The sequence below is a fragment of the Octodon degus genome, unplaced genomic scaffold (genome assembly GCF_000260255.1).
Source record: "Octodon degus isolate 3935 unplaced genomic scaffold, OctDeg1.0 scaffold00036, whole genome shotgun sequence".
Lineage (NCBI taxonomy): Eukaryota > Metazoa > Chordata > Mammalia > Rodentia > Octodontidae > Octodon > Octodon degus.
This window is the reverse complement of record NW_004524612.1, coordinates 13,449,067-13,469,604: the sequence shown is the minus strand read 5'-3', so window position 1 is coordinate 13,469,604 and position 20,538 is coordinate 13,449,067. Positions and strand designations below refer to the sequence as shown.

At 49.6% G+C, this 20,538-nt stretch overlaps 1 protein-coding gene across 1 annotated transcript in view; it reads right to left on the bottom strand.

Annotated features, from left to right (window-relative positions):
* Window positions 1-233: 233 nt before the first annotated feature.
* The window catches only part of Ephx2 (epoxide hydrolase 2), a 37,674-nt gene continuing 17,369 nt past the window's right edge, over window positions 234-20,538 (bottom strand). Inside the window, 10 exon segments of the mRNA XM_023714696.1 lie at window positions 234-706; window positions 848-906; window positions 1,254-1,334; window positions 2,529-2,598; window positions 3,189-3,291; window positions 4,588-4,621; window positions 9,888-9,959; window positions 13,862-13,973; window positions 17,259-17,344; window positions 19,260-19,327. Of these exon segments, the coding sequence (XP_023570464.1) occupies window positions 628-706; window positions 848-906; window positions 1,254-1,334; window positions 2,529-2,598; window positions 3,189-3,291; window positions 4,588-4,621; window positions 9,888-9,959; window positions 13,862-13,973; window positions 17,259-17,344; window positions 19,260-19,327 (764 nt within the window). The 3' untranslated portion in view covers window positions 234-627.

Below are 20,538 nucleotides of genomic sequence, written 5' to 3'. Positions count from 1 at the left end.
CGTGTCTGGGAAGGTTTATCTGTGTCCTGGGGCCTTCCTGGATTGTCTGCTTCCGACCCCCCATGCCCTGGTCAGCTCCTCTTCCACCACATCTTTCTGCCATGCTGCCTTGCCCTGGAGCCAGAGGGCTACAGACTGAAAGCTCTACAAACCAAGCCAAAATAAACCTGTGTTTGAGTTGCTGCAGTTGGGTATTAAGTCCTAGTGACCAGAAGGTGGCTAAGACACAGAAACACATCTGTCTTAGCTTTATTGATTAAATGATCCTATTCCCAGCTGAGATGTTATAAAAGAACTGCAGATTTTCCCGCAGAACTATGAGCTGTCAAAAAGAAATCACCCGAGATCACCTCGTTGGGTCCCCACAGGACGCTGGCCATCGAATCCCATCCCGCCCTCTCCTCTAGCCTCTTTCTGCTGTCACATTGCCACCAGCCCTCAGTGTGCTTTCTCCTGCATCTAAAATTTGCAAACTTGATTGGCTTCACTTAGAGAAAATCATTTTTTTGGCAACCCCCTCAGATCAAAGTGCTGGTTCTAAGAGATGTGTGTGACACCACCTCTGGACACCACGGCTTCCTTGGATGACCAGGCCAAGTTCCTTGGAGGACTTAGGCTGGCCACAGGCTAAATCTTCGAGTAGAGGGCTGAGTTCCTGACTTCAGCAGCCAGCCAATCAATGAGGATCTGATTCACCTCAGCCGGCCTGGGAGGAGACAAAGGGCAGCTCACACTGAGGCCACCGACCCACTGGAAGCCAAAGTCGGCAGCATGAAGACTGCGCAGCTTCTGTTCAGGAAGAGCACACAGGGAGTCCGGACCCCACCCAGGACCTCAGTCTCCTTACTTCTCCATTTGTGTCCAGTGTCCGCAGTTCTTAACATGTCCCCTTTTCAGGTGAGGGATCTGGAAGAAAAGCCCATGCAGGTAAGGTAAGCAGCACAGTGCAAGTATCTCTGGCTTCAGGCGAGTGTGATGGCATGGAGGCCCACGGGGAGGGGACCCCTTGCTCTCTACACCCACAGAGCACCCCTAGTGAGCCCTGCACCATTTAGGAAAGGAACAAGGGGAGAAGGAGAGACTATATCAGCCATGATGAGGGAACGGCAGTCAGGGAATGGTGATGCCAGTAACCAGTCCTCCTGGGAGCAGGGCTTCAGCCAACAGACCCATTCTCTGCTGCTGCCTCCTGCTGGACACCTGTGACCTCTCCCAGAATGCACTCTTGACCTCAGGCAGGGCTGTTCCCTCACCCAGTCCTCCATGTGCTTGGTCATCTCAGGAACAAGTACGACATCTTTCTCCGCTGTCACCATCAGGGCCGGGATCAGGATCTGGTGGGGGATGAGCCATAGGAGCAGCTGCACTCCACGCCTGTGCCCTCTGCCCTACCTGCCACACACGAGTAGCACTCTCATGCTCCTGTGAGCAGAGCAGGGAGTCACACTTAGCCCCAGAGATTTACAGGGTCGTGGGTTTAGCTACTCAGTGACCAGCATCACACGAGTGTGTCAGAGCATGGGGTCTGGGTGCTCTGTGACCGATGCTCGTGGAACTGATTCTGTGGTACCCAGTAAGAGGACACAGGTCAATATTCCTTGTGTCTTCAACATGGTGACCAAAAGTCTAGAGAGCAAAAGGGACAGCCACGGTGGTTAGCCGGTGACAATGAAGCCCACAGAGATGGCATCACTTCGGCCTGCTGGCTGAGGGGTGCTGGATGCCAAGGAAGCCTCTGTTTTCACTCTGTTCTCTTGCTACCATTCCTGTCGTGTCCAAGCTGCCTCCCAGGGCCCGGCTGGGAACTTGCCCCATGTTTCACCTACAAGCACAGAACGACCAGCTTCTCAATGCAACCCTCCTGCAGAGCCTCGGGAAGCTCCAAGGTGACCTTGTGGCTGAGACTAATCCTGACTCACTGCTGTGGGATTCTGTAAGTTCTAGAACATTCCAAGCAAAATGTAATCTGGTCAGGGAGCATGAGGGGAGGTGGGAAAGGAGTGAGGAAGAACCGTCAGAGGGCGGTGGAGGAGGGGGCTTCCCAGCCTATGCTACCGGGGTCACCTCCCCAGGGCCTTTGTTTCTTTCTGTGCCTGAGAGCCCTGGTCTGTGCACCACCGTTGGGTAAGCTTTGTCAGTCACAGACTGAGATGGTGATAATGAAATAAATTGGTGGTACAAGTACGCCGTGCCAAGTACCTGTTCTTAACACCACATGGCACCCACTTGTCATGGCGGGAAGCACCGTTCTTGCCATTTCCTTTCCGCAGAGTAGCCAGTAGGGCTCAGAGTGGTCCAGTGCCTCGTCCAGCATCACTGTGGCTGACCTCACTGTCTGCTTTAAACTGCGGTGTCATGAGCTCTGGGCCTAGGACTCGCTCCAGGGAGGTCCAGCTCGCTGCCCGGCGCATCACTGGTGTGTTCACTCACAGGAGGGGAGCCCACAGGTAACCAGCTCCCGGGGGGAAAGGAAGCAGGAGGCGGCGCAGCTCTGATCCAGTGCTGTGCAGGGGCAGGGCTGCACTTACCTTCCGTCCAGTGCCTCTGCAGCTCCACTTCCAGTTCCTTTCCATGTTGCGGTACCAGTTCAGGGGCCCTCTAGGAGTGGATCGGAGCACACATGGGGAAGCTCTGACTGTTGCAGTCCCCACAGGGACCCTCAGGCCAGAACCTGTCCTCCCAGGGGAGCAGCCCTCTGAAGGCTCTGAGAAGAGTATCCAGGCCCCGTGCCACGGGGTCAGTGCCCATACTAAGGGCAGAGACAGAGGGCAGCCTGAGAGGCTCCCAGGACTGTCCTTGGAGGGCTGTGCTGGGTTGCGGGAGGCTGCTGAGCATGGGGGTGTGGGTTAGCTCGGCTCCCCCGAATGCACTGAGAAGGAGCACCAGCAGGCTGTGCAAGGGTCCTGAACTGACAGCGCGTTACGCCTACGGACTTCTGTGTGTCTCTGAAGATGGAACTATCATGGTATTCTCAGAAGACTGGAACTCTGCCCCGCACGAGGCTCAGGCATAAGGAAGAGCAAGCTAGGCTACTGCAGTCAGCTGAGCCCCAGAGGGCGGTGAGCCACCCAGCGCCGGCGGCCCCAGAGCACAGCTGGGCCCACAAGTGACCGTAGGGCAGGGGGCTTTAGGGATCCTGCTCCACCAGCCACCTGGCCTCCGTGTCAGGGGCACAGTCCTCAGATTACCTGAAGCCAGACTTCTTGAACTGCTGCACGTAGAACTCAATCTCCTCCTCAGTGATCATCTTGCTGAGGCTGGGGTCCTCTGGGGTCTTCACAAAGAGCCCTCCTGCAAAGAGCCACCCATCACCCCTGTGCTCAGGCAGGCGCTTTCGCTGGGCTCAGATACAGGATGACTCTGTTCCAGCCCAGGTTGACCCCACCTCCCATGCTCCCTCAGACTAAACCTCTTCCAGCAGCTATGTCCCTTAGATATGGACCCTTTCCATGCTGTCTTGTGGCCAGGAAGAACCCGAGGCTTAGGCACTGGGGTGCTACTGCAGACTCCACTTTGGGTTCTCCTGATGGGCCCCCTGAGGGCCACTTGGTAGCTGGCAACTGCAGGGTGATGGTGTCATTTCTGGGAGACAGTCAGGGTGTTAGTTCTGGCACCCAGATGGTCCCAGCTTCCCGCCGTCCTACCCAAGGTGCAGGAGCCAGCCCCTGTAGACTTCATGCCTGATGGTACAGGGGAAGTGACCAGTGTCTCCTGGGACAGGCTGGCACTTGTGCACACTATGAGCCTCAGCACCCCAGTTCTGAGTGCACCCTAACTGCTATTTTCACCCCATTGCTGCTGCTCTGCCTTCCTTTGAGACCGTGGGCTCCCTGAGGTCAGCCTCCCGTGGGCCTGCAATCCCAGCTGCTGCCTCCCAGGAGCATGCTCAGAATGCAGTGGAGATGGACTGGCCCAGCAGTGAATACGCTAAGGAGCAGGTGTGGGAAACATACAGCAATGGAGGGACAAAGGAGGCATCCTTGGATTGGATGGCTCTAGAGTCACAGGAGTTTAACCCTAGCTCCACCCTCCCAGGTGAGGCAACCCTCTGAGACCTGTTTTGCAGTATGGAGATCACATATCAGATGACATATTAGACATGGTATGAGAATTGTAAATAATCTACCAAAGAGGGGCAGGGTTCAGGGCCTCATGCCAACAGCAGCTGCTCAAAGCAGTGGCAGCGATCATCACTATTAATAAAATACAAGAGGATAATGGCAAGGGTGCAGTGTTGGGGCAAAAATAAGGTTCTGTGGAAACAAGGCTCTGATCCAGGCTCCACTCCAGCCGCTCACTTTGGTCCAGCCCCTTGGGAGGACAGGCAAGTCCCTCCTGGTGTGGGGGGCATGGGGACCCAGGGGCAGCAGGTAATGAAAGAGGAGGCCTGGGTGGGGCCAGCCCATTGGTGCCCCCCCACTCTCAGGGTGACCCGGGGTTCCTTCTCCAGCCCGGGCTCGGGTCTTCAACAGCACAGATGGAACTGCTCCTCCCCACAGGATCGCAGAGCGCCCCAGGCTCTGTCTGCCTAGGAACCTGCTCCGCAGCTCCCTACAGCAAAGGAATCTGGGCCACATGGTTTCTTACCCATTTCAGTGACTTTATGCACAGTGAGAAAACCCTGTGGGAAGAAAAGGGTTAGAAAGGATGTCAAAGAAGCAAAACAAGTGTCCTGAAACAGGTCTTCTGCAGCCCGGTTACAATAAAACCCCAGCACATGCCATACAGGCTGCCACGGCTCATGCAGACTATCCCAGAGAGGGACTTGTTCTGAGACCCCTTGGGACAAAAGCCCATGGTGGACTGGGCTGAACCAAACACTGTATGCTATGTGCTTCTTTTACACATTTATGGTATGTGCCTATACATCTATGATAAAGTTTGCTTCATAAATGAAGCCCAGAAAGAGATTACTAATAGCTAATGATAAAACAGGGTAATTATAACAATACTATAATAAAAACTATGTGAATGTGGCCTCTCTTTCTCTCTCAAAATGTAAGAGACAGGAGGTGATTTATATCCCAAGGGGTCACTGTGAGATTTCATTACACTTACCTAGAATGGGACAGGATATAAAACTATTATTTTCTGGAATTTTGCATTTAATATCTATGGGCCATTGTTGGCCGAGAATAACTGAAGCCATGGAAAGTGAAACTCTGGTTAAGTGGGGACCACTCTCTTACAGGCTCTCGAAGGCCCCAGGGAATCTTCCTCTGGTCAAAGAGTGTTGACTGGGAAAGTTCTGGACAGAGATGGCTTCAATATGGATCCAAGTCTTGGGCTCAGCAGCCAACTGGACCAAGAGATGAGACCTCAGGCCCACAGTGGGTGAAGGATCAAGAATGGGACTCGCCAAAGTGCTGCCGCCACTGTGGAAATCAGTGTGGAGAGTCCTCGGAACACTACAGCTAGAATTCCCTGCTGACCCAGCTATTCCCCTTCTGGGTACCTTCCTGAAAGAGTTAAAAGCATCACAGACAGTGATGTACACCCAGCCTTGCTTATGGTAGCACAGTCCGCAATAGCCAAAACTTGGATACAGCCCAAGCGCCCAGCAGCTGGTGAATGGCTAAAGAAGCTGTGGCTCTTTATCCACCGGAGTCCCACTCAGCTATAAAGGATAAGCTCGAGACCTTCCTAGCTAAATGCATGCCCCTAGACTCTCAAGTGACATGCACTGCACACACACGTGTGTAAACACTGCATTGTTTCTCTGGTGTGAGAGAGTAAGGACCAGGATGTAAGTACAGCAGGCATTGTGAAATAGGAAGAAAGTACACAAACGGGAGAGGAAACAAGAAGGGGGGAGGGCGAGAGGAAAGAAGGCATAAGTAAAAGAAAAATGAGAAAAGAAGGAAGACATGGAAACAAAGCTTTTGTAAATGGGGAGGGAAGGGAGGGTTGAAGGGAGGGAAGGAGAATGGAAAAAATCAAGTTCTATCATGTACAGGTGCAAATTCTCTATGATGCATGCCATCATTATGTATATTAAAAGTGTACCAATAAAATCTGAATTAAAAAGTAAAGAATGAGATACTCCTGGCCCCTCCATGGTAAATCCAGTGCTTTACATGCTCAGTTAAAGGGAAGAGGAGAAAAAATCCACCCTTCATGGCAAGAGATGTAAAGGGAATTCACCCTTCTCAGCTTGCCGCCAAAAGGAAACCAAGAAGAGTTTTCCAAAAACTTCACAGTTTGTCCAGCTTACTAAGCTGCCTTCACCCATGCTTGTGTCTGAATTTACACTGTCGGTGTGGTCAGCAAAGCCCCACACGTGATGCAAACAGCGGAGCGAACCTGGGCAGGTAACGCAACCAATGTGCCGCACCAGAGAAAGGCTAAGCTGCTGAGGACGGTCAGTGCCTCAGTCCGAACTGAAGCAGGCTGGGAAAGATGAAGGGCTGCTATAGACAAGACCTGAGACACACACACACACACACACACACACACACACACACGCCTATGTACATGCACATGTGTACACACACGCACATATGCACACGCACATGCCCACGCATGTGCACATGCACACACACATGCACATATGCACACACACAGTTCCTTAACAAGAGTCAGCAAATGCAGTTATCAGTAAAATACGACTCTCCAAAATAAAATAAGTTAAAATAAAATAAAACAGAACAAAACACATTAAAAAAAAAACGGAAGAGAGAAAGAAAAATGATTAAAGACATAAGAGGGCTGGCTGTAGAGATATAGATTTGAGACAAAAGTCTGATGTCCCAAGAGAGCGGGGAACACTGGACTGAGCCCAAGGAGGGTTGCTGTCTGTTTGCAAATTCCCGGCAAGCTGGGACCCAAGGCAGCAGATAACAGCTTCTCCTGCAGGGGCCCTGTCCTTTGATCCCTCGCTTGGGATGTTATCAGCTAGCATTTGGGTGAGCCTATTGTTAGGCAAATGGTGGAAGTTAATAGAGACAGTAGTTTGTATTCACTTAGGTAATTATGCACATTCCTTAGTCTGCCTTTACCCCTCAATAAATGTGAGATGCTTCTGAGGCTCTGGGCTCACTTGGAGAGAGACTAATCTCAGTGAGACCTCTGAAGCTACATTCATCAGGTCTTCTCGTCCTTTCTTTCGGCACCGACCCATAATATACAACAGCTGGCGAGATAGCTCAGTGTTCTAAAGCACCTGCTTAGGCAAGCTTAGCAAGAGCAGGGACCATGGTTGGATTCCAAGCACCACATGCTGCACCAGCCCCGCCCATAGGGTGGGCTGAGCCAGCCACAAAAAAAAAAAAAAATCTCTTTACAAAGAAGACACAAAGACAGCATGGTGGTGCACACCTGTAATCCAAGCTCTTGGGAGGCTGTAAACAAGTGGATCACTACAAGTCTGATCTAGTAGTGAGATTCTGAACAATCTGTAAACCCTTCTCTAAAATAAAAGGAAAAAAAAAAGACATAAAGGAACTGAAAATAAGGCTAACAAGACTATCAAAATTAATTGGAATGATTTGAAAAAGTACCAAACACAACTTTCATGAATAAAAATGTCTTTTGTAGTTAAAAACTTCAAAGCAGGGACAGACCCCACAGGTGTAGGGTCCGAATAATTTGGAAAATTAGCAATTAAACAAAAGAGCCCACCCTCCGGTTTGTTAAGTAACCCAAATTCCTAAAACCTTAGGTTGGGCCGTAAAACCACAGGCCCAGCTTGAGCAAACATCACCTCCACTGGGTCCGATGACATTCTTGTGAAACAAGGTCAGTTACTTCCCCCTCCCCAAAGAATAGACCGAAACCACAAAGCCAGCTCATAGTTATCCTTTAACTGACCCTTCCTAGTCTCCTTTTTAGACATATTCTAAAACCCACCAATTATTTTAGAGGTTACCCTAAAATTAACCAATGCGATCTGCTTCTATAACCCCGCTTGCAAAACCCCTCCTCCCTTTGTCTTCAGGCTTAAAAACATGGCCCACGGTCAGTTCGGGGGCGCTCTGTTCCTGCGTGTTCAGACTGCCCTGCGTGCACACAGCTAATAAAATTCCCTTTGTTCTTTGCATGAGAGACTGACTCTTGGGGTCTTCTTTCGCGGCGAGGCGACCCTTACACAGGTTATGCGATAAATGTGTAAAAGCAATTAGTTAAATATGAAAATGTACATTTGAGGCAGGCTTCTCAAAAGTGATGACAAGCAAATTCTATGCGCTGATAAACCATTCTTGAAGATTAAAAGCAAAAATATGTTTTCAGGCCAAAACCACCTTTTTATTTGGGTTTTTAATTTTTTTTCCTTTCGCTAATTTTTCACCAGCACATGTTTGCATTACGTGATGATGACATTCACTGTGGGGAATCGGTACAGACACAGTGCATCCCAGGATGTTTCCCCTTCTTGTCCAGTCCTGTTTGTTTAAAAAAATTTTCCAGCCTCAGATCAAATTATCTATCAAATCTCTATTAAGTTAATTATTATAAACACAAATCAACAGCCAGACTAAAAGGCCAAAAAAACATATAAAACACTTAAGACAATTATACCAAATTAAAGTGCACTTTTAGAGACCCTGGCCATGCTGAATTAGTCTGTCTGTCTGTCTGATCTTTTTTATTTTGCACTTTATATAGTGGGTTTCTCATCTAAAACAAAGCACACAATATTTAAGCTTGTGTGTCTGACCTCCTTCACTTAATACTATAGCCTCCAGCTGCAACCAGTTTCCTACAAATGACTTACCATTATCCTCCCTTTGGGGACCCCATTTTCTTTATCCATTCATCTATGGCCGGATACATAGGCTGCTTTCAAAGTTTATCTACCACAAACTGCTGCTCGGTACGCATGCGTGGCTGTGATACGATCTCGTGCCTCTTTCAAGGTGATGCTAAGAGGGGCTGGGTCAAGTGGAGCCTCTAATTTTAGTTTTTTGAGAACTCTCCATATTGACTTCCATGGTGGCTGTACCAGTCCACACTCCTACTTACAGTGAGGAAGGGCTCCTTTCTCCTATGTAGCCTCACCAGCATTTGTTATTGTTTGATTTCTTGATGGTAGACATTCTTTTTGGAGTGAGATGGAATCTCAGTGTTGTCTTAATTTGGATTTCTCGAATGGCCAGTGATGTTGAACATTTTCTCATGTATTTATTGTCAGCACAAAATATTCTGACGTTACCACCCACAGACTCTGTGTGTGTGTGTGGTGGGGGTATCCTGGAGGTATACTAAGGATTGAACCCATGGCCTTTGCACTGAGCTGTATCCCCAAACCATATTTTACTTTTATTTTTTTGAGACAGGTTCTCTTTAAGTCAATATACTGCCTAGGTTGGGCTCAAATTTGCAATCCTTCTCTGTCAGCCTCCCATGACACTGGGATCAGAGTTACTGATCAGCACCCCTAGCTAGCACTTTTACTGGAAAACCATTAAAGGAAGCACTCCAGGAAGGAAGCAACTAAACTCAACACGAATGAGAGAGGTGCAAAGGTGATCAGAAGGAAACCAGAAAGCCAGAGAAAGTCCAGGCAGGCGCCAGGTGTTTACAGCACAGCAGAAGGGACGGGCACTAGGACAAGACAGGAGGGGGCAGGACTTGGAGTCACAACATCAGTTCATCTGGGCATCCAAGAAAGGGACACAATTAAGTCAACTATGCAGATGAAATGGTAATATGGTAACATGGCTTCAGAGCATCACTAGTATCACCAGGGTCTGATCCCGGGTGACAGTGAGGATGCAACTTTTCTTCACCAACAGGGTGACAGCAGAGAGGGGACCCTAATCATCCTGACTACAGCCATCAAGAGGAGAAGAACAAGCTGCTAATTCTCAGGCCCTTCTGCATCCCAGGAACCCTCATCCTTCACAGCAGGCCCCTCTTTCCCTCCCATGACCTACCCACCTCCTCACCTCATCAGAGGCTCTGAAGAAGGATTTGAAAGTCCGACTCAGGTTCTGTTCCAGCTCAGCCTCTGCCACTCCCTGTACCGGTTGAGAAAGCAAAATGAAGGACCCCAGCCCCAGCCCTAACCCCAACCCCACATGCCTGACAGAAGGAGTGCCATGCCTGTGTCCCCGCATCCACATGGCAGCCACTTGATTCTCATTTGGAAATATACGTTCATAAAAAGATTAAACGACATGATGCTGACAGTGAGCCCTGGACATGTAGGTTAGGGATAGGATGAAGATGTAGGAATAGTTTGGGTGCTGTGAGGTGATAAGAAGAGCAGAAAGTTGAGACATGATTACCAAAGGCCAAACACTATAATTCCAAAGCTGTTGCTGCAGATATTGCAGTGTTACTGTGGTAACTCCTACACCGAGTCCTTTGGGTTGGGCCTAAACTGTTATAGACCATCAGACTGTCAGTAGGTTATCCCCCTGAAGTCACGCAGCAAATTTTCATTGCTTAAGAGCTGGGACACACATCCTGCATGCTGCTGATGGGCCCGGTTTTCCTACCTCCTGGGAGTGCTATTACATACGATTGCTTGACCTATTAGAGGTCATGGTTGGCTTCAACAGAGTGGTCCCGATGATGGGATGAATGGAATAAGGGGTTCAGGGGAGGGGAAGGCCTGGTGCTGTGTGCATGCTATTTTCTTTTCTGCCTTCTAACCTTTTTCTCATCTTTTTGTAGTTTACATTCAGAAGACACCTGTCTATTGCAAACTGAAGATGCCGCAAATGCTGGCAAGGGGAGGACCATTAAAAATACACTTAAATGTCAGAAATACTTTGACAGGCCCTTCTGGCAAAGATTTGGTATGCATTAACAAATCCAACAAATACCCCTGCACCTTCTAGAATATGCCACTCTTTGGAGGGTACGTGGAGATGAGTACAAGCTCCAAGGACCTAAAGGACTGGCGGGGAGTTGGGCAGGTGGCCTACAGCATAGAGGAGGCAGCAAAAAGAACTGAGTGGAAATAGCAGCTTCCTCTGGCTCCCTACAGGAAGGAGTTTTAACCAAAGGAGACAGCCACAGCTGTAGTAATTCAGGAGAGACCAGGCGCTGTGGTCTGGGAGGCCTTGCTGCTCCATGCATGGATCTGGAAGCTGGAGACAAGTGGAGGGCCTTGGGTTCCCCCGGCTCCTCCAAACCACACTGCATTTCACCTTTGCTCTCCATCAGTCTGGGCTCTGGAAGCCTATAAGGACCTCTTTTTCCAGCACATGCGCTGCCTAGCAGACACCAGCCAGCCTCTGGTGACTGCAGCTGACACAGAACAGGTGTAGAGAGGCCCTACGGGGCAGTGTCAGCTCAGAAAACTGCAGAGACAGCAAAAAGCAAATACCAACACCCACCTGGGACACATCTGTAGGTAAAACAATCTTTCTGCAAAATGGGAGGAAACTACTATTCTGTCAGACACTCAGATGCCAACACAAGGACAGAAGAAAGAAGACAAGCACAGCCACCAAAGTTGTCATCTCCTATTCTCCCCTTTCTCTTCATGCTCCTCATCTACCTAGCCTTTGTTGGGAGCCTAATACGACCTTGCCTTGGCAGTGAGAATAAAAATATGAATGAGATATGAGGTGTATGCATAAGAAACTCACAACATGGAGAAAAAAAAAGACAAAAAATAGCTGACTCTAGCCCAGAGACTCTGGAGGAGTAGGTGCCAGGAAACAGTGACAGTACTGGGGCTCTACACCAGATGTGCTGCACCCTGCGCTCATCCTTTAACTGGGGCCTCAGGAGCATGAAAAAAGGGGCTCTGTCCAGCTTAGCAGGCAGGGTATTTGTCACTGCTCTACAGGGTGCAAATACAGTGGCGCTTCAGTTCACGAACTTAATTTATTCCACGATTCTGGGGGAGATGGCCGAGTTCCTGTTTATCACCTGATGCGGCATTTGCAAAGAGAAGCAGAATTCTGTTGAATGCTTCCATTTGTGCACTGAATTGTTTGGAAAGAGAAGCATTCATCACCAAAGTACTACCATATACAGCCTTGCCCTCTGTGAAGTGGGGTCTGTGGGCGTCAGCTGAGCCAAGGCTGGAGTACCAGCACTCTCATATCCTTCCTTTCCAGTCTTCACCTTCATCCCACTCCTACTGTTGGCCTGATAGACTTCTATGGGGATGGGCACTGTTACCTACCCTCTGCTCTCTTCGACTTTTTCATTGTCCTTATGGGATCCTCTTGCTCTCCTAAGGACGATCTAAGAACAAAGCCCTGGCCATGACCTGCAGGTCCCTCTGAACACCTGAGCTGCATCCCCAAGCTGAACTGTAGTTGCCTGGGGCAAGGGGGATGCACTCCATAAGTTAGAATCATGACTGACAACATGCAGGCTGCCCAGGCCTTCGCCTTCGCATCAGTCGTGGGCAAGGTCTGTGCTCCTGCTGTTGGGTCTCACTATGGCATTCATCACAGTGCAGAAGGCCACCACTGATGCTGTCGTAACTGAATCTCACAGAGGGGCCATGATAAATGTCTCCTTTCCTTCCCACGTGCTCCCCACGGCACAGATCCTGGGCACTCATGGGGAGCCAGATGTGGGCCAAGACAGCGTGACATCTCGAACTGCGCAAAGACCAGAACCACGGGTCACTGGACCACTTGGTGGGTGTAGCTTTGCGATCCTCCTCTCTGGGAACTACTGTATATTCAGACTGTGCTGCACCCCAGCACCAGCCACAGATGCTGCCAAGAATAAGACAGGTCCCTGCCCTCTAGCTAGCTCAGGGGCACACAGCCCCAGCTCTGTGGGCTCAAGAAGAGCAGGATTATTTGGGGACAGCACGGTGGAGAAGGCAGTGTTGGGATGGGCGCGGAAGGCCAGGCTTGGGGAGTGGGCCCTCTGGGGTGAGCAGAGCTCCTATCATAGTTTGTGTTGAGGTGTCCCCCCAAAGCCTCATGCAGTCATTGGGGTGGCTTCTAGAGTTTGGGATTAATTCATGACCCAATGTGGGGATTATGGGTGTAAGTGCCACACCGACCCTGGGCAGATAATCTGGATGCAACGTAAGGAAGGGAGAGGCTTGCTCGCTGCCATAGCCACTGCTCCTCTCTTTGCTCTTTGCTGTTTTCCACAGCCATGAACTGCTGCCCATGCCATGTGCCACTCTGCCTTACAGCCAGCTGAATATGGACTGAAACCTCCACTAACTGTGAGCTAAATAAACCTTTCCTTCCTTAATTCTGGATGTTGGGTATTTTTTTCCTGAGAAAAGTAACTGAGACAGCTCCGGTCACAAAACGTTCTGCAGTCCCAGGGAGCTGGGACCTGGCTGCATGATTCCTCCTTAGGAAGCATGCTGAGGAAGAACTTTTATTCTTCCTGAGCAGCTGACTCCTGCTGCATGGCTCAGTGAACCCCAAAGGTGGCAGTGACCCACTATTATAGTGTCAGCTATAGTTAATAAGATTAACTAATTAGAAGTTAATCTTTGACAGGCATCTTGCTGGCACGTGGCTGGTACCTAGAAAGCTTCCACTTGGGGCCTGCTGTGAGATTCTTTGGCTTCAGGTGCCAGACCCACACAGCTCAGTCTTCAGGGGTAAAGACGCCAGCTTGCTGGTGACAGGTCCTGAACTGTCACCAGGAAGACAGGTAGATTTCTACAGCCTGTCACCCTGAAAAGGAAGAAGGGGAGCTCCAAGTGAGCACTCAGCTCCCACTCTGTGGTTCCAAAGAAGCAGGAGAATCCAGCGTAGCTCTACCCACTACTCTCCTGCCCTCTGCCTCCCCAGCATGAACCACTGTGACCGGTAGGGAACCTCTGCAGCCAGCTGCGTCCAAGCTCATCTGTAAAATCATTTCGGACTACTACTACAGGAAATGGGACAGTGACAAGCCAGCAGGAGGAAGAGGGAAGGAAACAAGGGCTGCTGTGCTAGCTTCATTGCTCTCTGCATGCCACACTTACTGGCTCTTGGAAGTAGATTTGGTAATCAAAGGCTGGATTGGCTTTGATGGCCTCCATGGGGTGCACCTTGGGGTTTGCTGGGATGAAGGGGGTGTTCAAGCTGGCCACTGCCCTGCAAAAACAAGAGACACCGAAGCGCAGCCTGTGAGAAGACAGTCAGTAAGAACCAGAGACGCTCTTGATGTTAGCATTGAAGGGTGGAGCATAAAAGTTGCGTGCACAAGACCCTAGCCCAGGCGCCTTATTATCTACTCATCTACAATATTTCTCACCTACTTGTAAAGAAACATAAATATTGTATGCACCGTACTAATACAGATTAGAATATGAAGGTACTTGTGTGACTCCCTAGTTTCAAGCAATACATTTCTTTCTTACCCAGTCTTTCATAGAGTCTTTCACTGACTCGCTGTGTCTCTCTTCTGTGTAGAATGCAATTCCGTGTTATGTACCAGGGGTGAGAAAAATATAACAGAAACAAAACAGTGCCTCTCCTCCAAGGAACTGATGAGAAGTTAAGAAGAAGAGACTAATGAGAGGCAAATGCATGGCTCCAGTTTGTTATGGCTGTGACTCGAGCCACCAGAGCTGTTTGAAGTAGCGTGAGAGTTCAGATGAGATCAAGAAAGAGTATCTGGATGTGGCATCCTGGGAGGCCCGGGGAATGAGACAACATTTGAACTCAATTTCAAGGGTGGAGGGAGCTGGGGAGCCCAAGACTTGGGGGCCATCACAGGTGAGCATCAGCAGATTCTCAAAGGGAAGGAACGCGTATGGCTTTGTCGGAGGGAGCAAAGGGACAGTGTCATTAGAGGCTGAGTATTTAACAGGAGTGTCTTGAGAGATGTGAAGCTGAAAGGAGCCTGGACATCAAGAGCCTGCAGCCTTGTCTTGAAGCTGTAGGAAACCAGGAAAGCCATGAGGGCTTCCGAGAAGATGCAGAGTAGCCCAGAGTTTCAGGCAGGAAGATGAAGCAAGCAGTGATGGAGCACACAGGGGCAGAGCGAGACTCGGAGCAGAGGGCAGCTGCAGTCACCGCAGCACTGGCCGCCACCATAGGAAGCAGCGCGACAGCGATAGGAGAACAGGGGCATGAATTTGAGGCAATGCTAAAACAGCATCGACAGGACTGTGTGTGGTTAGGCTGGCTGGTCTCTAAAGCATCCCATATCTCACGCCTAGCCAGGAGCAACTTGGAGAAGAGAATGTGGGAGTACAGAATAGGAAGAGTGGGGTCACTGGAGCCAACGAAATAATCAGGGAAAGGAATGATGGGGCTTGGAGAGTGCCACACAGCCTGCCTGCCTGCCTGTCTATCACACAAGTCACAAATCTAATTTAAAAACTTTTTCTTTGCCACAGTAAAACAAGTAAAAATAAACAGGTGAGATTAACTTTAATATTTAACTCAACAGGTCTGTAATATTAATAATGAAAATGTAATCAATACTAAAAATCATTAATGGGATATTACACAGCCATTCTTCTTTCCTTTCCCCTTGCTCCCTCCATCCCTCCTTTCCTCTCTCTCTTTCTTCACAAAGCCAATGATATCTGCCATGTGTTTTCCACACACAGTGAACTCAGTTCAGGGGGCTGCATCCCAAGTGTTCAGCGGTCACGTGGCTGGTGGCGGCCATACTGAACAGCAGGGCTAGGGTATGAAATAAATTATATCGATGACAGTAGGCTTTTAATGTTACAATGGTGACCCTACTTTCAGCATCACCTAAATCCCAAGTCAAGAAATTCCAGCCTTTGCCACATAGTGAGAGGAACAGGGTTTTTAAATCACTTTGACATATACTTTATTCTGTAAGTTAAAAAACTACTATTATAGAATAAGATGATAGAACACAGATGCTGTTGCTGATGGCATTAAAATCAGGAAAGGCTACCCAGCCTCCTTTGGGAACAGAATCTCTAGGAAGATGGCAAAGAATGAAAAATGCACTTCTGGACTAATAAGAGAATAGCCTGCATTGAACAAGCCCATCGTTTATCTCAGTAGAAAGCCAAACTGGGGAGTCAAAGGCATAAACTACACAAAGGTAGGTGAATTTGCCCACTCACCATCAGGCTAGAAAAGTAAAGATCAGTGCAGTGAATGGCATTCTTAAGTAGCAGACGTTCCTGTATACAGCAGGCGTGTCTCACCAGGAAAGACCCTGGAACAGGAGGCCAGTGACAAGGCTACTCTGTGACAGCAGGAGCAGCCACTGCCAGGGCTCAGGGGCAGGCCAGGGGGAGGAAGCACCACATGGAGACAACCTGGAACGGAGCACCAGAGGTACCCGGATCTGATGTCATTCAGGCATTCACTTTGCCTGGGTTAAATGTTTTTTCATTGTCAACAACACAGCATTTTTCCTCCTTAAAGATAGAAATCATACACTTACTGCTGTCTTTCCTTTTATTCATTGAAAAGGCATGCAATACGCCTATCATCTCCTGGTGAACCCAGTTCTTCAGTGCAAGCTTTATTTCCAGTCAGAGTGAGAGAAGGGTGTGGAGATGGGGGAAGGAGGGTCAGTAGAACAACAGTGCCAAAACTTTTAAGAGTATTTTAGGGAAGCCTGCTTGCTTTCAATTGTTGACATAATCTCACAGGAACTAAGGCTGAACAACGCTCTCTGCTGGTTCTGTTCTTAGAATCTCAGCCACACAAAAAATACTGGATTAGCTGGGGAAACACAAAAGGCTATTGAGCCTGATGTTTCCCTAACTTGCCAAGAAGGGGATCAGGCAGCCTGTACCTGCAGCTCACCAGCTCAAATGGGGTGTGTCCACAAAGACTGACCACTGTGGGTGTAACACCTGTCGCCTGGAGGCCCTGACATGACCCCCTAGGGATGACTCTGAATGGTGATGGTGACCACAAGGTGCCGTGCTGTACGTTCCTGCAGGATGTATATCCACGTGTAGCTCTTGCTGCTGCTCGTGGCTGAGTATATGAAGATCTAAGAGGTGAAATGTTCTGTCCGTAGCCACTTCAGGGCAGAGCTGAAAGCCACACTATTTTATTCCTAGGCTAAGGCTGAACTCTATCCTGGGACTTGATTCTGTGTCTCTGGGACTTTGTTCTGTGTCTCTGATGCCCCTTAATGGCCTTCCTAGTTTCTCCCCTCAGCCATTATTTTCCTGTATCTCCACCGCCACTTGGACCCAGGGTTATGAGTACCACTGCCTGTAATTGGGACAGAGGCTGCTTCCTAATTCACAGGCTCATTAGGCCTCCTTTTGGATGAGCTAATGAGCACCAGAGAGCAGAGGAGTTTACCTCTCAGATGTCCACTTTGATTTCAAGAAATCATCTGGGGAGAAAGCCCTGAGGAGCAACTCTTCAGTGAGTTTAAATCCAGTCTTGGCAAATACCTGTTGCCTGAGGCCCACTCACCTCACTCTCTCAGGGTAGAAGAGGGCCATGCTCCACACCAGAACACCTGCCCAGTCATGGCCAATAAACACCGCCTGAGGGATGCCCTGTAGGAGGAGCAAGCAGGGACGGGATGTGACATCCGGGCCTTTCCAGTATGGTGTGCGAAGAGGCAGGGCCTCTTCTGTCAACCCCTCTGCCACCCTGGCTTCTCTGAGACATCAACCTCCTAAAGCTTCCATTCCCACACAGGCTCCCACACACCTCGAGAACCACCAGCTCTTACAATTTCCTTAGAAAACTAAGGCCACTGATCCTGAGTTCCTTCACTCACTCTACCTTCCCCCACAAATCAAATCTATTCTCCCCTGTTGCTTGTCTCTGAAAAGAAGTATGGCTGCCCTTTCCCTGCTCTAAGGTCCTCTTCCTCTGAGTCATTAGGATTCTACTCTTACTCTGCAGGGGAGCTCTCCCCCTTCGTTATGCAGGCGTTCAAATGCATCCACCTCCTCTTCCGTTCTGGCGCTGCTGCTGCCCCTGCTGACGATGCATGGCCTCTATTGCTCACCTTCCCTGACTGGGAACTCTGCTGGGTGCACACATGCATGACCTGGAACCTTCTCGCGACCTTCCACACCCAGGCTACAAATGCGCAGCCAGGCTCCTGTGGTTCTGGAGTACTGGAGGTTGAGCCTAGGGACTGTGCACTAAGCTACATCCCCAACTTTTTTTTTTTTTTAATCTTTGAGACAGGATCTTGCTAAGTCACCAAGTTGCCCAGGCTGGGTTCATATTTGCAATCTTTCTGCCTCAGCCTTCCAGAGTGCTGGGATTATAGACCTGTGCCACCACATCGAGCTCATGTTCCGTTCCTCTGTATTGTCAAATGTCTCACAATGTCTACACCAGTCTCCACCCTAAATAGCTCTGTGAGTTCCTGCAGCTTGGCTACTCCCTGCTACCCCAAGCCCGGGGCACCGCTGTCTAAAGGCTATTACTGGAATTACCAACCTTGTGTGTTTTTTCCCGATTCTCACCCTTCCAACCATACAGCAGGATCAGACATCTCCTGCGAGTGTTTCGTGGCTCTGCCCTCCAGGGCTTCATGACCCAGACACTGTGAGCAGAACCTTGTTTGCTCACACACTGTGACTTCTGCCTTAGAGACAGACAACCACCTCACCTGTGACTGGCACAGGCCTCTTCCCTTTGTCCCAGCAAGGACACCTGCCCTTGCTGACCTGCAGCCATAGTCCTCTTTCTCCAGGCTGAGACAAGCTCAGCCAGCTCAAGGTCTTGCAGCAAGATGGCCACAGAGTCAGGAGTGGACGTCTTCCTCACATGCACATCCAACCCAGTTCCACAGGGCCAGGGGCATGAGGAGGCCAGGCTTCCACATCCCCCTCTGCGTGTCTGCACAGGGCCTCTGCAGAAGTGGCCATCCCACAGCCTTCTCCCGACTCTCACAGCCAACTAATGAGCTCAACCCTGCCACCCTGGCTTCTCTCTGCTTTGTCTCCCCACATCAGTGGCCTGGCACTATCCCCCCATGCCCCAGGCTGAATCTGGGCAGGGGGAGAGAAGGACAGAGTGGAGTCTCAGGAGCACAGTGTGTTCTCTGCCAGTCACTGTGGTGATGGGTTTCCATTCATTATCACTGAGTCTGACACTGCCTGTGATGTCACCGGAAGGCAACGGAGTTTAGAGGACAGATGAGATGAAGTTGTAACATATTAGCTAACTCAGCATTCTCCACTTTCTTCCCGACACTCACGGATCTCCTCCCTGACTGGATGCCAGTAACAGTATCGCCCTACTTAATGGACAACCAACAAGCTAACTCCACATGATCCTTCAACACTCTTTTGCACCTTTTGTTCCCCCCTGCAGCCGGAAGCTATGCCTCCCCCTGCCCTGTTCCACCTGTCCAGCAGGGAACAGCTCCAAGCCATCCACCCGCCCTTTAATTACCCAGCCTCCAACAGAATTCTCCAAAGACAACAGGTCCACAAAATGACTTACCAATTTATCCAGGAAGGTCACCATCTCCTAAGAAAGAAAACACAGAAACAGAAGTTGAATCGATCCACCTCAGCCATTCCCAGGGCAGAGATACAGTATTCACTTGGTTTGGGGCTGATTGTGAGATTCCTACCTTCCTTTATTGAGCCCTGATAACAGCTCTGAGCCCCGATATCTCAAACTGCGACTGAGTTTGGAGAAAGAGACTCTAAAGGTTCTAGGGTGAGTGCTAATCCAGAGTGACCAGTCTTGTAAGAGAAGAGATTAGGACATAGATACACATGAGGACAGGACATGACCGCATGGGGACATCTGGAGAACCCAGCCACCCACAAGCTAAGAAAACTAACCCTGCTGATTCATTAGTCTTGAGCTTCCACCTCCCTGACTCTGAGGAAAACAGTATTTCTATTGTTTAAGGAGCTCAGATGGTGGCATTTTGTTATGATATCCCTGGTGGACCACGGCAGACAAAAATAAAAAATTTAGTTGAAGGTTTTCCAGAAATTCTTAAGGTGACTGCCAAGGTGGCCGCACACACAGGGTTCTCCAGGGACCCCACAGCCCTGCCTCTGCAGTGAGGGTGAGTCCTCAGGCGCTGTATTGCAGGAGGAGGAGGCGAGCAGAGCTGGGGTCTAGCATCAGGGTTCACAACCACCTGAGTTCCCTCTGCACAAAAGAGGCAACCAAGGGTGTGAGACTCGAAGTCCACGCTGCAGCATCTTTACAGCCTCCTTCTAGGGACACTGCTGTTGGTCTTGTCTAAAGCCACTCCTCTCCAAATGGCTCTCTTCAAACCTTCACCCTACTTTCTTTCTATTTTCTATTTCACACTTTTGCTTTGGGCTCTCCAATTGTCTGCAAACCTGACCAAGAGCTTGCTGCCGTTTGCCAGGCCCTCCTCTCTGCAGCGCCTTCTCCCTTCCAGCGGCAGGAGAAACTCAGCGTGAGGCGTTCTCTATTTCAGCAACTTTCAGCTGCTTACAGGCCAAAGTGGAAGCAGCTCCCACACTGCTGCTCAGCCATTCAAAGTTTCACTTCCAAGAAACCTCCTCTCTGTATCTGTCTCTCTCTGTCACTGTCTCTCTGTCTGTTTTGTCTGTCTGTCTGTCTCTAACAACTTTGCTAAAAGATCCCTGGCGCTAGAGAAATGTTTTCCAACAAGAAGCACCTGGATCTACAGATATTATCTGGCTCTATCCATCTACTGGAAAAACCTTAAGGCAGCTCTGCAGCTAGGCAGGAAGAGTGGACTATACCCGAACACATCACAGTTGCC